Here is a 13,201-nt window from a genome sequence, read left to right on the forward strand (position 1 = left end):
CTAACCTCCACCCCTACATTATACTATCATCCATATGCCTATCTAATAGCCACTTAAATGCCCCCGAGGCCGACTCCACTACCCTCTCTGGCAATGCATTCCACGTCCTTACTACTTTCTGACGTCTCCCCGATATCTGCCTCCACTCACTTGAAAACTATGACCCTCATAATAGCTACCTCCACCCGAGGAAAAAGTCTCTGGCTGTCCACTCTAACTGTACCTCTCATAATTTTGTACACCCCTATCAAGTCACCTCTCATCCTTCGTCATTCTAAAGAGAAAAACCCTAGCTCTCTCAACCTTTGCTTGTAAGATCTTCCCTCCAGTCCAGGCAACATCCCAGTAAACTTCCTCTGCACTTTTTCCAACACTTCCACATCTTTCCTGTATTGAGGTGACCAGAACTGGACACAATACTCCAGATGTGGCCAAACTAGGCTTTTGTATCGCTGGAGCATAACTTCACAGATCTTGAACTCAATCCCTCCATTAATGAAAGCTAACACACCGTATGCCTTCTTAACAACTCTATCCACCCGGGTGGCGGATTTCAGGGAACTGTGAACATGAACCCCAAGCTCCCTCTGCTCCTCCACACTGCCAAGAATCTTTCCGTTAACCCTGTATTCTGCTTTCAAATTTATCCTTTCAAAATGAACCACCTCACACTTTTCAGGGTTAAACTCCATCTGCCACTTCTCAGCCAAGCTCTACATCCTATCAATGTCCCTTTGTAACTAGAACAGCCCTCTGCCCTGCACACAATGCGACCCACTTTCGTATTGTCAATAATGAGCACAACATTTATTTCAAATGCTGAAATTCAAATATTGATTAACATTCTAATTCTAAACAATTACAGTAACCGCTCAATCCACCTTGTTTCACTTCTCTTCAGGATATTTAAGAATGACAAATTGCAATTGAGACATTTTATATCTTAGTGTTGAAGGGGCCATTTTAGGACTACATCATATTGTTTTAGAGCAAGCCATGCTGCTTTAATCATGAATAATTACCAGATATCCAAGAATAATTCCCATTCAAACAGGAAGGAAATAAACAAATAACTTTCATATTGCACCTTTCACAACCTCAACATTTCCTTTCGCACATGATTACACTTTAGGCTGCAATTTACAGCCAATGACGTACACAAGTGTAGTCACTATTGCAATGTGAAATATATGGCAGCTAGTTTGCACAAAATCAGCAACTTAATTAATGACTTGATTATCTGTTTTAAGCGTTGGCCAAGGAATGACTATCGACGATAACTTTCCAGGTCTTCTGGAAGTTTTTTCTCTTTATTCGTTCATGGGGTGAGGCCGTCGCTGGCTAGGCAGCATTCGTTGCCCAAGGGGCAGCTAAGAGTCAACCACATTGTTGTGGGTCTGGAGTCATATGTGGGCCAGGTAAGGAAGACAGATTTTTTTTTAAACTAAAGGGCACTAGTGAACCAGACGGAGTTTTTTCTGACAATGGAACATGATCATTTTGAGACACTTAATTCCAGATTTTTAAAAAAAATTGAATTCAAATTCCACATCTGTTGTGGGGGAATTTGAACCCAGGCCTCTTGAACATTATCTGGGCGTCTGGATTAACAGTCCAGTGATAATACCATTAAGACATCACCTCCCCCAACCCCCCGAACACCCCATTGCCATGTAATCTTTTATGTCCAACTGATATGGGAATTATCTTTTTTGAAAGTTTGCACCTCTAAAATGTTAGCTAACATTATGTGCTCAAGTTTCTGAAATGGGTACGGAAAGTGTAAGAACTATGAAAAAGAACACTGGTATAGACAACTTCATGCACTTGCTGTATGATCACCACCTTCAGTCTCTTCATCATTCAAATCAGTGCTGGCCATTGACTTCCATGTTGGAGCGAAGAGAAGGTCTGCTTTTCTTGCAACAAGTTGCTGTATAGCAATATTATCACTTTTTCTAGCCTTTCTGTAAAACAATAGTACAATGTATTGAAAACAACTGATCTCTATATTAAGACGTGGTCCGATTATCCACAATAATTTATAATTGGTGTACCATGAAATTCAAACTGATTTAGATCAACAATACAAAACATCAAAACTACTTTATATATAACCTTAAGATGCATTAAATAATGCTTCAGCAGGTGATCATAATTCTGTTAGCTTTAACATAGTTATGGAAGAGGATAGACCTGATCCGAAAATCGAAGTTATAAATTGGAGGCCAATTTTGACTGTATTGGGCAAGCACTTTCAAAAGATGACTGGGTGATGCTATTCAGAGGTAAAAGGGATGAGTGGAAAGTGGGAGGCTTTTAAAAGTGAGATAACGAGTCCAGAGACTGTTGTTTCTGTCAGTATGAAGAGCAACGTTGGTAGGTGTAGGGAATGCTGGATGACGAAAGACTTTGAGGCTGTGGTCAAAAAAAGAGGCAGCACGTCAGGAAGAGACACCTAGGCTCGAGCAAATGCTCAGAGGAATTATTATGGCAGTAGATGTTTACTCAGAAGGGAAATCAAGAGGGCAAAAAGGGGATGTGAGATAACTTTGGCAAATAGGGTTAAAGAGATTTAACAAATACATTAAGGACAAAAGAGTAACTAGGGAAAAAAAATAGGTCCCCTTGAAAATCAACAGTCATATATGAGCAGAATTACAGGAGCTAAGTGAGATACTAAACGAGTATTCTGGGTCAGTATTTACTGTGAAGAAGGATATTGAAGCAAGCGAAGTTGGCAAAATAAAAAGTGATATCCTAAAAAGTGTCATATTACAGACAGGAGATGCTGGAGGTCTTAAAATACAAACATGCATATATCTGCAGGACCTCATCAGGTGTATGCAGAACTTTGTGGGAAGCTAGGGAAGTGATCGGTGGGCCCATTGTGGAGACAGTGTATCACTGATAGCCACAGGTGAGGCGCCGGAAGACTGGAGGTTGGCTAATGTGGTGCCATTATTTAAGAAAGGTAGTAAGGAAAAGCCAAGTAGCAACAGATCGGACAGCCTAACATCAATGGTGGCTACATTGTTGGATGAGATTCTGAGGGACAGGATTTATATGTATGTAGAAAGGCAAGGGCTGATTATGATAGTCAACATGGCTTTGTGCATGGGTAACTGTGTTTCCCTAACTTTATTTTTTTTTGGAAGAAGCAGTAAAGAAGATTAATCAAGGCACAGCAGTAGATATTACTGATATGGATGTCAGCAACATATTCAACAAGATTCTGCGTGTTAGACTGATTAACACGGTTACAACACATGGAATCCAGGGAGACCTAGCCAACTGGATAAAAATTTGACTCAAGGGGAGACAGAGGGTGGCAAGGGACGGTAGCTTTTCAGACTGGAGGCTTGTGATCAACAACGTGCCACATGGATTGGTGCTGGGACCACTGCTTTTTCGCATTCATATAAATAACTTGAATGTGAATATGGGAGGTATGGTTCGTAAATTTGAAGATGACACTAAGAGAGGTGCAGTGGACAATGAAGGAGGTAACCTCACAACACAACGGAACCTTGATCAGATTGGCTAAGGAGTAGCACATGGGGTTTAATTTAGATAAATGTGAGGTGTGCATTTCAGTACGGAAAATCAGAGAAGGACATACATACTTAATTGTAGAGCCCTGGGGAGTGTGACTGAACAAAGAAACCTTGGGGTACAGGCTTGTAGTTCCTTGGAAATGGAATTCCAGGTAAACAGGGTAGTGGAGGCTGCTTTTGGAACACTGACTTCATCAATCAGTGCACTGAGTATTAAAGTTGGGAGGTCATGTTGTGGCTGCACAGGACATTAGTTAGGCCACTTTTAGAATACTGCGTTCAATTCTGGTCTCCCTGCTATAGGAAAGATGTTGTTAAACTTGAAAGGGTTCAGAAAAGATTCACAAGGACATTGCCCAGTTGGAGATAGCAAGAACTGCAGATCCTGGAGTCAGAGTCAATACAGTGTGGAGCTTGAGGTCAGGCAGTGACAGAGCAGCAGGAGAGTCATCTCCAGGGCTGATGACGGGTCCCGACCTGAAAGATTGACTCTCCTGCTCCTCTGATGCTGCCTGACCTGCTGTGTTCCTCCAGCTCCACGCTGTACTGAAGTTGCTGAAGTTGGAGGGCTTGGGCTATAGGGACAGGCTGAATAGGCTGGGGTACTTTCCCCTGCAGTGTCAGGGGTGACCTTATAGAAGTTTATAAAATCATGAGGGGAATGCACAGAGTGAATAGCCAAGGTCTTTTTCCTGGGGTAGAGGAGTCCAAAACTAAATGGCATAGATTTCAGTTGAGAGGGGAAAGATTTAGAAGGGACCTAAGGCGAAACTTTTTCATGCAGAGAGTGGTACATGTATAGAATGGGCTGCCAGAGGAAGTCATAGAGGCTGGTACAATTACAATATTTAAAAGGCATATGGATGGGTAGATGATTTGGAAGAGTTTAGAGGGAAATGGACAAATACGGCAAATGGAACTGCATTACTTTAGGATATCCCATTGGCATTGATAATTTGGATCAAAGGGTTTGTTTCCATGCTGTACAACTGTCTGGCTCTATTTTTACACCAATGGTTTTTCAATATGGAGGATACCATTTATAATCAAGCAACAAGAACTGTTCTACCATTACAAGGACACACCAGCTCAGTTTATTCTTTTTCATTACTCATAAATGAAGCTACAAACAAGTCATTAGTAAGGTGTGTTGATGCATTTATTAAATTATTCATATGTAGACGTTTCCTTTCAAAAGATGCAGAATGCATCAGCACCTTCTAAACGATGATTTCCAACATCTGCTTTTCGACTAGCATCAAAATTCACTGCCACTTCTTTTCTATGAATGCCTTTGAAGTTCTACTCTTCCTTCCTACAAGATTTCTCTCTCTCAACCAGGAGACCTTTTATTGCTTTCAACTTCTTTACTTGTGTTTGTTCGGGCACATCTCTGTTTTCACCTTATCTCACCCACCCTTACATACTGTACAACTAAGTCAGGCAAAGTCAAAAGATTTACACTTTTAGGACAGTAAAGGATCCCAGGTGGTTCTAGTTATACCAATAGGATAATAGGATGCTACAGTTTTCAATGATTTTGCTTTTGAGTTAAGTCTGACCTACTTTACACAATAGTGAAACATCATAAATGGCTAAGAAAAATGCGTAACCAAGGAATGATTGTTGCAAAATAGCTGGAAAGACAACAGAATATAAGATTAGCTGGTGTGAGGAAATCTTCCTTGGTTTTAATCTTGGTGATAATATTATATAGAGCAGCAATATTTATAAAGAAATATTAGTTACCAACTTTGAGTTTAAGGAGATATGACAGGAAGTATTTGGAAAATTGATATACATTATCAAGGCTGAACTAATCCATGAAAATCACTTTCTGCTCCCATTATCCCATTCAATGACCAAGGCCCAGAGTACTTCTGGCTCTCATATTAAATGCTGGCCCCTCCTCAGGTACAGTACTTTTCTCCTTTTCAAACTGCTGTCACATTCTGTCTCTGCATCAGTCCACTTCTAAACGTTAAATTCCGGATTCCTCTTAACTTGCAGATTCCAATATCTATATTTTTCCCCCATATCCTTTTGTACCTTTCCACTCAGGTTTCAGCACTACCACAACATTAGACCCAAATGTAATATTCTCATGATTAAGGCCATGATATAACATCCCCCAATACTTCTGCAACTTTGACACAGTCATGCATATAATTTTCTAACACCATAGTTGAGAAGGATAATCCTCAGGTTTATTACGTTTCTAAATCACTGTAACGGCATCTTTCACTCCTGTATGTATAATCCAATACTTTTAAAGAGACACAAAAAGCTTTTAGTATCTCACTAGGAAATCCAGGCCCTTGCCCTCTATTAAGATAGTTAAGACATTGACAATTTAATGTACATCAATTGAGCACCCTTTTCAAACAAAAGCACACCTTTACAATGCATTCCCTTCACAGGTAGTTACGGATGCACAATAAATGCTGGCCAAATTAACAAACCCGTATCCATTTGAAAACAAAAGTCCTTTCTTTAATGAAGCTTAAATTCATAACCGCAATCTGAATCACTTTAACCCACCTCCAGATGAGATATTCAACTTCGTTCTTGTCACCTCAAAACCTGACTGCGTCAGAGCACTTCCATGGTATTTCAACTTTTGAAATTCAAGTTCATTCAGAATTCTGCTGACCACATTGGCAACAATTCAAAATCCTACTCCTATGTTCTCTTCATCATCTAACTTCCAACAGAAATACAAAGCAATTACAAACTTTATTCTTGAATTGTATTAAATTTTTGCATCATTCCACTGATAGTCATTGTTTAGACTTCAAGCACTAACATTCTTTCTCTAAATTTGACTACTTGTTCTTCTCCTTTAAGACCTTCCCTATGATACAACTCAGATTAATGTTCCGTTCATTCTTCCTAAATGTATCCTTTTCTTGGAATGGCGCTCACTTTTGATAGGCCTATTGAGATGGTTTGGGGTTAGTTACAACACGTAGGTGCTACCCATTGTAAATTATTGCTGTTAACTGCTGTCAACTGGTGCAAGATCAGAGAACTGCTGATTAGTTGGTGGTGATGAGTATCTGTGTTTAAGTTTAAATAAAAAGAGGCATAGAAAACAAATTAACCCACGAAAACGTGTGGCCTACAATTCAAAGATGATGTACTATCTTAAAAAAATCTAAAAAATACTTTCAACTAAGAAAATGTTTGTTGTAAGTAAATTTCTGTTGAAGTTCATCACCAACAGCCCTAGGTAAAACCTCAGCCAATAGTTTTTCAAAATTTTGACCATTGTCGTCCAGTTTCAGAAAATAGCTGGGGAGGAAGACCTGAATTGTAACTAGGGAATAATGTTGATGGAAATGAAAACGACAATGAATGGCTTGAGAATTTCTGGTGCTTTATCGGCTTATTGGAGAAAATGTCAACTCACACACGCAGGGCTGCATGTCCAGCAGAACTGAGAGAGGTGTTAGCTGCTGCCAGGACTCGTCTGGTGATTGAAACCGTATCCTTGCATGATGAATAGCATATAGATAGAAAATAAGAGGAGGCTAAACATGGATTTTGGGGACTCAAAGTAAGAATGCAAAAGAGAACTCATTACAGGTAATTCTTTGGTCATGACTGGAATCAGAATGCGACTAGGCACAGTTTTGCAGAAACATCAAGATCAACTGTCAGTGAATGCTGTCAAGTTACAAAAGATTTAGAGGCTTAAGTCATCATAGTCATCGTCAAAGTATGTGACTTGAGATGAATTCAGGAGGCAACATATGAAAGAATTTTTAAGAGGAAAGGGAAGCTATTAATGGAATTTGCAAGAACACAAAGTCGAGGTTTATCCCCCTAGGTGTGAATCACACTTCTTCATTTTAACTGCGTGCCAAGTCTTTATTCCCTTTAACACATTCACTTTAATGACAGTAAAGTAATGGACCTGTTGGCGTCAAGTGTCATAAGATTTGCTTGAGAGCAGTGTTTCTTTAATCGAGTGGCTTATTGCCACTCTGAATTTGAGCTCTTTTGGCTAATTTTGAACGCTCCACTAATGGTACCCATGAACAGTTCATAATTAACACAGGAGCTCAGGAAGAGAGGGAGAACATTGATTGTACTGAGACATCAAGACAAATGTTGCAAAATTGAGCAACTGAAAGATTTATAAAGTGAGAGGACAGAGATTTAAAAAGGACATGAGGGGCAATCTTTTTTTTTAAAACTCAGTGGGTGGTTCACCTGTGGAATGAACGTGCTGAGGAAGTGGTGAGGTGGGCACAATTAACATTTAAAAGACATTTGCATAAGTACATAAATAGAAAGATTTGGAGATAGATGGGCCAGGAGCAAGCAGGCAGGACTAGATGAGTTTGGAATTATGTTCGGCATGGACTGATTGGACTAAAGTGTCCACTTCCATGCTGTATGACTCTATGATCTCAGAGATATAATAGTCATGAGTCAGAGTTCCAGCCACAGAGCATATCTGCTACAACAATGCGCAAGAAAACTTATCACATATATGAAATCTTGTCAAGCTTCAGCAAGGGTGTATTAATGTGAGAACAGATAAGGCTTTGTACTTTGCAAAGCGAAGTCCAGGCCTACAAGAAAATCTTCCAAAAGGGCCAACAGGAAAATCAAGGCCAAAGTACAAGACTTACACATGAAGGTAAAAGAAACACATCCTGCATGAGAGCAGTGATGCTCCAAATGCAAGAAATTAGTGTGAAAGACAACTAAAGGAAAAGATTGCACAATCCATTTGGTATTTCTAGTGCTTCAGAAGTGCATCTATGCAGACAGAATGAGACAGTCAATAATCTTCCTGGAATTTAAATGATTGTAGATAATCTAATTCATCAACTTCGAAATCTGAGGAAGAAGCCAACGCAGGCCATGTACTGAATCTAATGTGTCTGAAAGAGACAGCTCATCGGATGAACTTGAAGTTCAACGGCAGAAAAATTGCAACTGAATACACTCACAGTAAAAAGACTTCAACTTAATCCTGAAAAGGTGAGCTATCGTAGAGATGCACCAACCGACACATATGAAAATAGTGTAAAGATGCAAAGAATGTGAAATGATCCTGAATTTGGTAGAAGTAGCTTTCACTCTCAAACTACAGATAACAATGTTAAAGGTGTTAGTCCGCAGGGTGGTGTTAGAAACAACTCTTTTACAGTAAGGATTGTTAAGTGTTTAATGTCCTAGATGCCAATACAAATCAACCACTCTCTGCAGCCAGTGAAAGAACATCATTCCAAGAATGAGCAAATAATAGATTAACATCTTATAACGTGCACAAATAACATTAGGTTAACTGAACATCTAAAGATTGTGCGCAACAAACAAAAATGACAGACTACAATAAGTAATGGTAGGTCCTTCGCTTAGAATTTTTTTCTCATTCACTACAGACTCACGTACACTGAAATAGCCCTTTAAATATCTGCCACTGCACTAGTATTGATCATCAACCCAATTTGCTAGTTCACTTTAGCTAGCGCTGCTTTCGTGTTCCTACATTTGCCTGTAAGGTTAAAATATGGGTCATTACATCTGATCTTCTCTGACTAAAACTGAATGGATAATTCAATCATGTTATGACTGCTGCTACCTAGGTGCACCTTCACTAGAAGGACATTAACTAATCTTATTTTCACGATACCAGGTCAAGAATAGTGTTTCTGCTTGGTTCCAGAACATTCTCCGTAAGACACTAGCTCACAATCTATGAACTCATTAGAATTCTTTGCTGATATTTATAGTCCATGTGCAGGTTAAAATCCGATGATTATCCTCTACTTTTCTCCTTACTGAACAATGTCAATAAACCTAATTATACTGCTTCCCATAATTGTTACATTCCTTTTTGCACCTCCGCTTGAATTGATCCTTATAGCACAGTGCCATGGTCAGTTAGTTCAACCATCCTGAAGCATTCACTCATCCAAACATCCTGAAACACATTGGATAACTGCAGCCATTGAAGCTCCTGCACTCTAGATTCCCTACCCGCCTCACATTGTTAATGCCTTTTCTTTGACCCAAATACGAGGTAATTTTGCCCTTCCCTGCTCAAACTCCCAGCCAAAGGCACTCAAGCTGCAAACTGCAGCTGTTTGTGCCCTGGATTACAAGTATTCAGGAGATCCGCAATTGTGACACCATCACTCGCATGCTATCCCAATGTGTTTTAATTGAAATGGCAGGCTTTCCTTTGTTTTATATATGTTATTAACCCTACCACCAGTTCCTCTACTATTTTAAATCTTAGGAATAAAGCATAATTTAACTTCTTAGTGAGAGAGAGAGACCAGGGCCCTTTGCTAGACAGCTTGTTTGTGATGTAGTGATGTCAACAGCGCAGGTTCAATTCCCACTCCAGCTGAGGTTACCCTGAAGTACTCTCCTTCTCAACAACACCCCACTAACCGATCCCCTTCCCGAAGGCAGTGACACAAGTTAAACCACCACCATTTGTCTTTGTAATCAAACAGTAGCATTATGATCCAGTAGGACTATGGAAACTTTTTAAAAAATCTTACTAAGTCAGTCAAACATCAACATTACTTCTCCTCATAAACATATTTTGCAGCCAGTCTCTGGGTTACTGGATCTATTTACATACTTGACAAAGCAAGGGGTCCGAAATAATCATGAAGAAACCCTTGTGACACGGTGATAATATTCCTACCTCTGAAGCAGAATGTCCAGGTTCAACTCCTACCTGCCCTAGAGGTGTGCCATAACGTCTCTGAACAGGTTGTTTAGAAAATACACGAAATATTTTTCATCGTTTCTACTAATACACGTCAACTTCCCAAACGTGTCACACAGCCCTATCTGGACGATGTGTTTTTTTTTAAGATAGTAGTTCAGCGCTAGAAAAAGTTAAAACTTTTCTGAATGCAGGCCAACTTAACGGCAAAAAAAATGACGAGTCAAATTAATGCGGACACAGTACTGACCTGGACTCGCAAACCTATTCACGTAGTCTGTCGTCAGTATAATAGGTCATATTCCAAAATAAAAAAAAATCCTCAAGATTGAGCAATAAACGAATGGCTGTGGACGATGACAAAGGCTATCACGAAGTAAAATCTGATGCTGCGCGACCACGACAAGTCCTTACAACAAACAGGCACAAAATACATAGACACAGGCCTACAGGGGGTTCATTCTGGGTGATTGGCGCTTTATGTGGCAGCTTAGTTATGGTTGACAGTGAAGGATTCCCTGCAAAATTGCTGGCTAAAGTAGGCGAGGATGATAGTAAAGCTTACTTATGCCGAGACCGTATACCTGTGATGAATTGCTGTTTTCAGGAACTCGGTCGAAATGCTCTGAATGTCTGGGTTCTCGTATTGTTCACTTTTCAAAAGGGATAACAAGGCGGGCCCGTGATAACCCACCGACTGTCGCATGAGGTCCTTGTTCATATTCAGGAGAAATTTAATTCCCGCTGACCAGACTCAACAACATACTGCCTCCAGAAGTTTGCAGAGATGAAGTGAGAGTTGCCACATTGAACAGACAAGTGAAATCCGGCAGACATTTCACTCAGCGTCAGAAACACAACACACGCCTGCGCACTCACCGCGGCTGGCCTCCAGTCACCGCATGCGTATTTCCTCCCTGTTGATGGTGGTTCCATCTGAGTTTGCGCGCGCTAAACTTTCCCTCACAGAGATAATGGGAACTGCAGATGCTGGAGATTCCAAGATAATGAAATGTGAGGCTGGATGAACACAGCAGGCCAAGCAGCATCTCAGGAGCACAAAAGCTGACGTTTCGGGCCTAGACCCTTCATCAAGATGAAGGGTCTAGGCCCGAAACGTCAGCTTTTGTGCTCCTGAGATGCTGCTTGGCCTGCTGTGTTCATCCAGCCTCACATTTCATAAACTTTCCCTCACCTCGGTTAATCCTTGTTGGTATGATATTTGTTGTCCATTCCAAAGTGAGACACTTTCTTACATTATCAACAGTCCATTTGTTTCAGTTATATTTATTGTGCTGTGAGGAGTTTTTCCAGGATGTTAACCTGATAACAATGAAGAAATGGCTACTCAGGATAGTGTAGGGCTTGGAGGGGACCTTGCAGTGCTGTACCCTCCAACACAAAGACTTCACCTGACAGTGCAATCGTCCGTCAATACTGCATCAGAGTGTCAGACTAGATATTTTTCTACGCTCATGCTCAAGTCATGAAGTCGGATTTGAACCCGCAAACTGACAAGTCCATAGGTGAGAGAGGATGGTGGGGCGAAAGAATGATTAATGAGGGAAAGTATCCAATGTGCATTCTGAACCACCTCATCAAATTGTCATGCACTCATGAATTTGACACTGTGTGAAAATTCCTCTGATCTTCTCAAGTTCTTCATCTAATTCTTAGGTAGTCTCTTGAGCTCAAAGATGACTTTCAGCCACTCCCCCCTCATGACTAAAGTCAAATACTGGATCCACAAACACTGCCACAGGTGGGCAGATGGTGTTTGCAAAAATGGATGGACAGGACACTTGCATGTTCACACACACCTTGCATTGTCTGCCTGTAGAATACACTTGAAACAATTGTGTTATAATCCCAGCTGATGACAATACTGGGTGAGTCAGATCCAAGAATGAAACCTAGATTCATACAAAACCGAAAAGGCCCTGTGGTCCATCAGGTCTGCACTGACATAACTACCAGTAAAGGTGACCTCATCCCAATTGCCAGCATTTGTCCCACATCCTTGAATGTTAATGATTTTCCAAGTGCTCAACAAGTACTTTTTGAAGGTTAGATAATAAAATGTGAGGCTGGATGAACACAGCAGGCCAAGCAGCATCTCAGGAGCACAAAAGCTGACGTTTCAGGCCTAGACCCTTCTGTGTTCTGTTGCCTGCTGTGTTCATCCAGCCTCACATTTTATTATCTTGGAATTCTCCAGCATCTGCAGTTCCCATTATCTCCGATACTTTTTGAAGGTTGTAAGGTTTCCAGCCTCCACTACCTTCCCAGGCAACGTATTCCAGATTCCCACCAGCCAGTGAGTGAAAAAGGCTTTTCCCAAATCCCCTCTGAATCTCCTGCTCCTTACCCTAAAACAATGCCCTCTCGTGATTGACCACTCAACAAGGGGGCCAACAGCTACTATCTATTCACTCTGTCAATACCCCTCATAATCGTATATACCTCAATCATGAACCCCTCAGTCTTCTCTGCTCTTAAGAAAACAATCCAAGCCTATCTAGTCCCTCCCTTTAGTTCATTTTTTGCATCCCAGGCAACATCCTAGCAAACCTCCTCTATAGCCCTCCAGTGCCATCACATCCTTCCTGTAGAGAGGTGATCAGAACTGCACACAATACTCCAGCTGTGGCCTAGTCAAAGCCTTGTACAACTCCAACATTACTTCATTGTTCTTCTACTCTATGCCACAATTGATGAAAGCAAGTGTCCCATATGCCTCCTTAATTACACTACTCACTTGCTCTGCCAACTTCAAAGTTCTGTGAATAATTACCCCAATATCCCTGTGTTCCTCTAAGCTACCCAGGGTTCTGCCATTCATTAAATAGTCACCTCTCTTGTTTCTTCTTCCAAAATGCATCACCTCGCAGTAATTAGGGTTGAATACCATCTGCCATTGGTCTGCCCACCTGACCAA

General features: G+C 40.7%; 1 protein-coding gene across 8 annotated transcripts in view; it reads right to left on the reverse strand.

Annotated features, from left to right (window-relative positions):
• The window catches only part of ttc14 (tetratricopeptide repeat domain 14), a 40,667-nt gene extending 29,531 nt beyond the window's left edge, over positions 1-11,136 (reverse strand). For 5 of the 8 annotated variants that reach the window (XR_007248665.2, XM_048542146.2, XM_048542145.2 and 2 more), the window contains exons 1-2: positions 10,848-11,136; positions 1,846-1,967 (exon numbers count right to left, since the gene is read on the reverse strand). Coding sequence is in view for 6 of the 8 variants with exons in the window: in XM_048542146.2 (XP_048398103.2) it covers positions 1,846-1,967; positions 10,848-10,984 (259 nt within the window). In the remaining 2 variants the exon portion in view is untranslated. Of the gene's footprint in view, positions 1-1,845; positions 1,968-10,513; positions 10,650-10,828 lie in introns of those variants that run through there. The other 3 variants (XM_048542147.2, XM_048542148.2, XM_048542149.2) reach the window with 3 other exon arrangements.
• Positions 11,137-13,201: the final 2,065 nt, after the last annotated feature.

This window comes from Stegostoma tigrinum, chromosome 14 (assembly GCF_030684315.1).
Source record: "Stegostoma tigrinum isolate sSteTig4 chromosome 14, sSteTig4.hap1, whole genome shotgun sequence".
In the NCBI taxonomy this organism is placed as follows: Eukaryota; Metazoa; Chordata; class Chondrichthyes; order Orectolobiformes; family Stegostomatidae; genus Stegostoma; species Stegostoma tigrinum.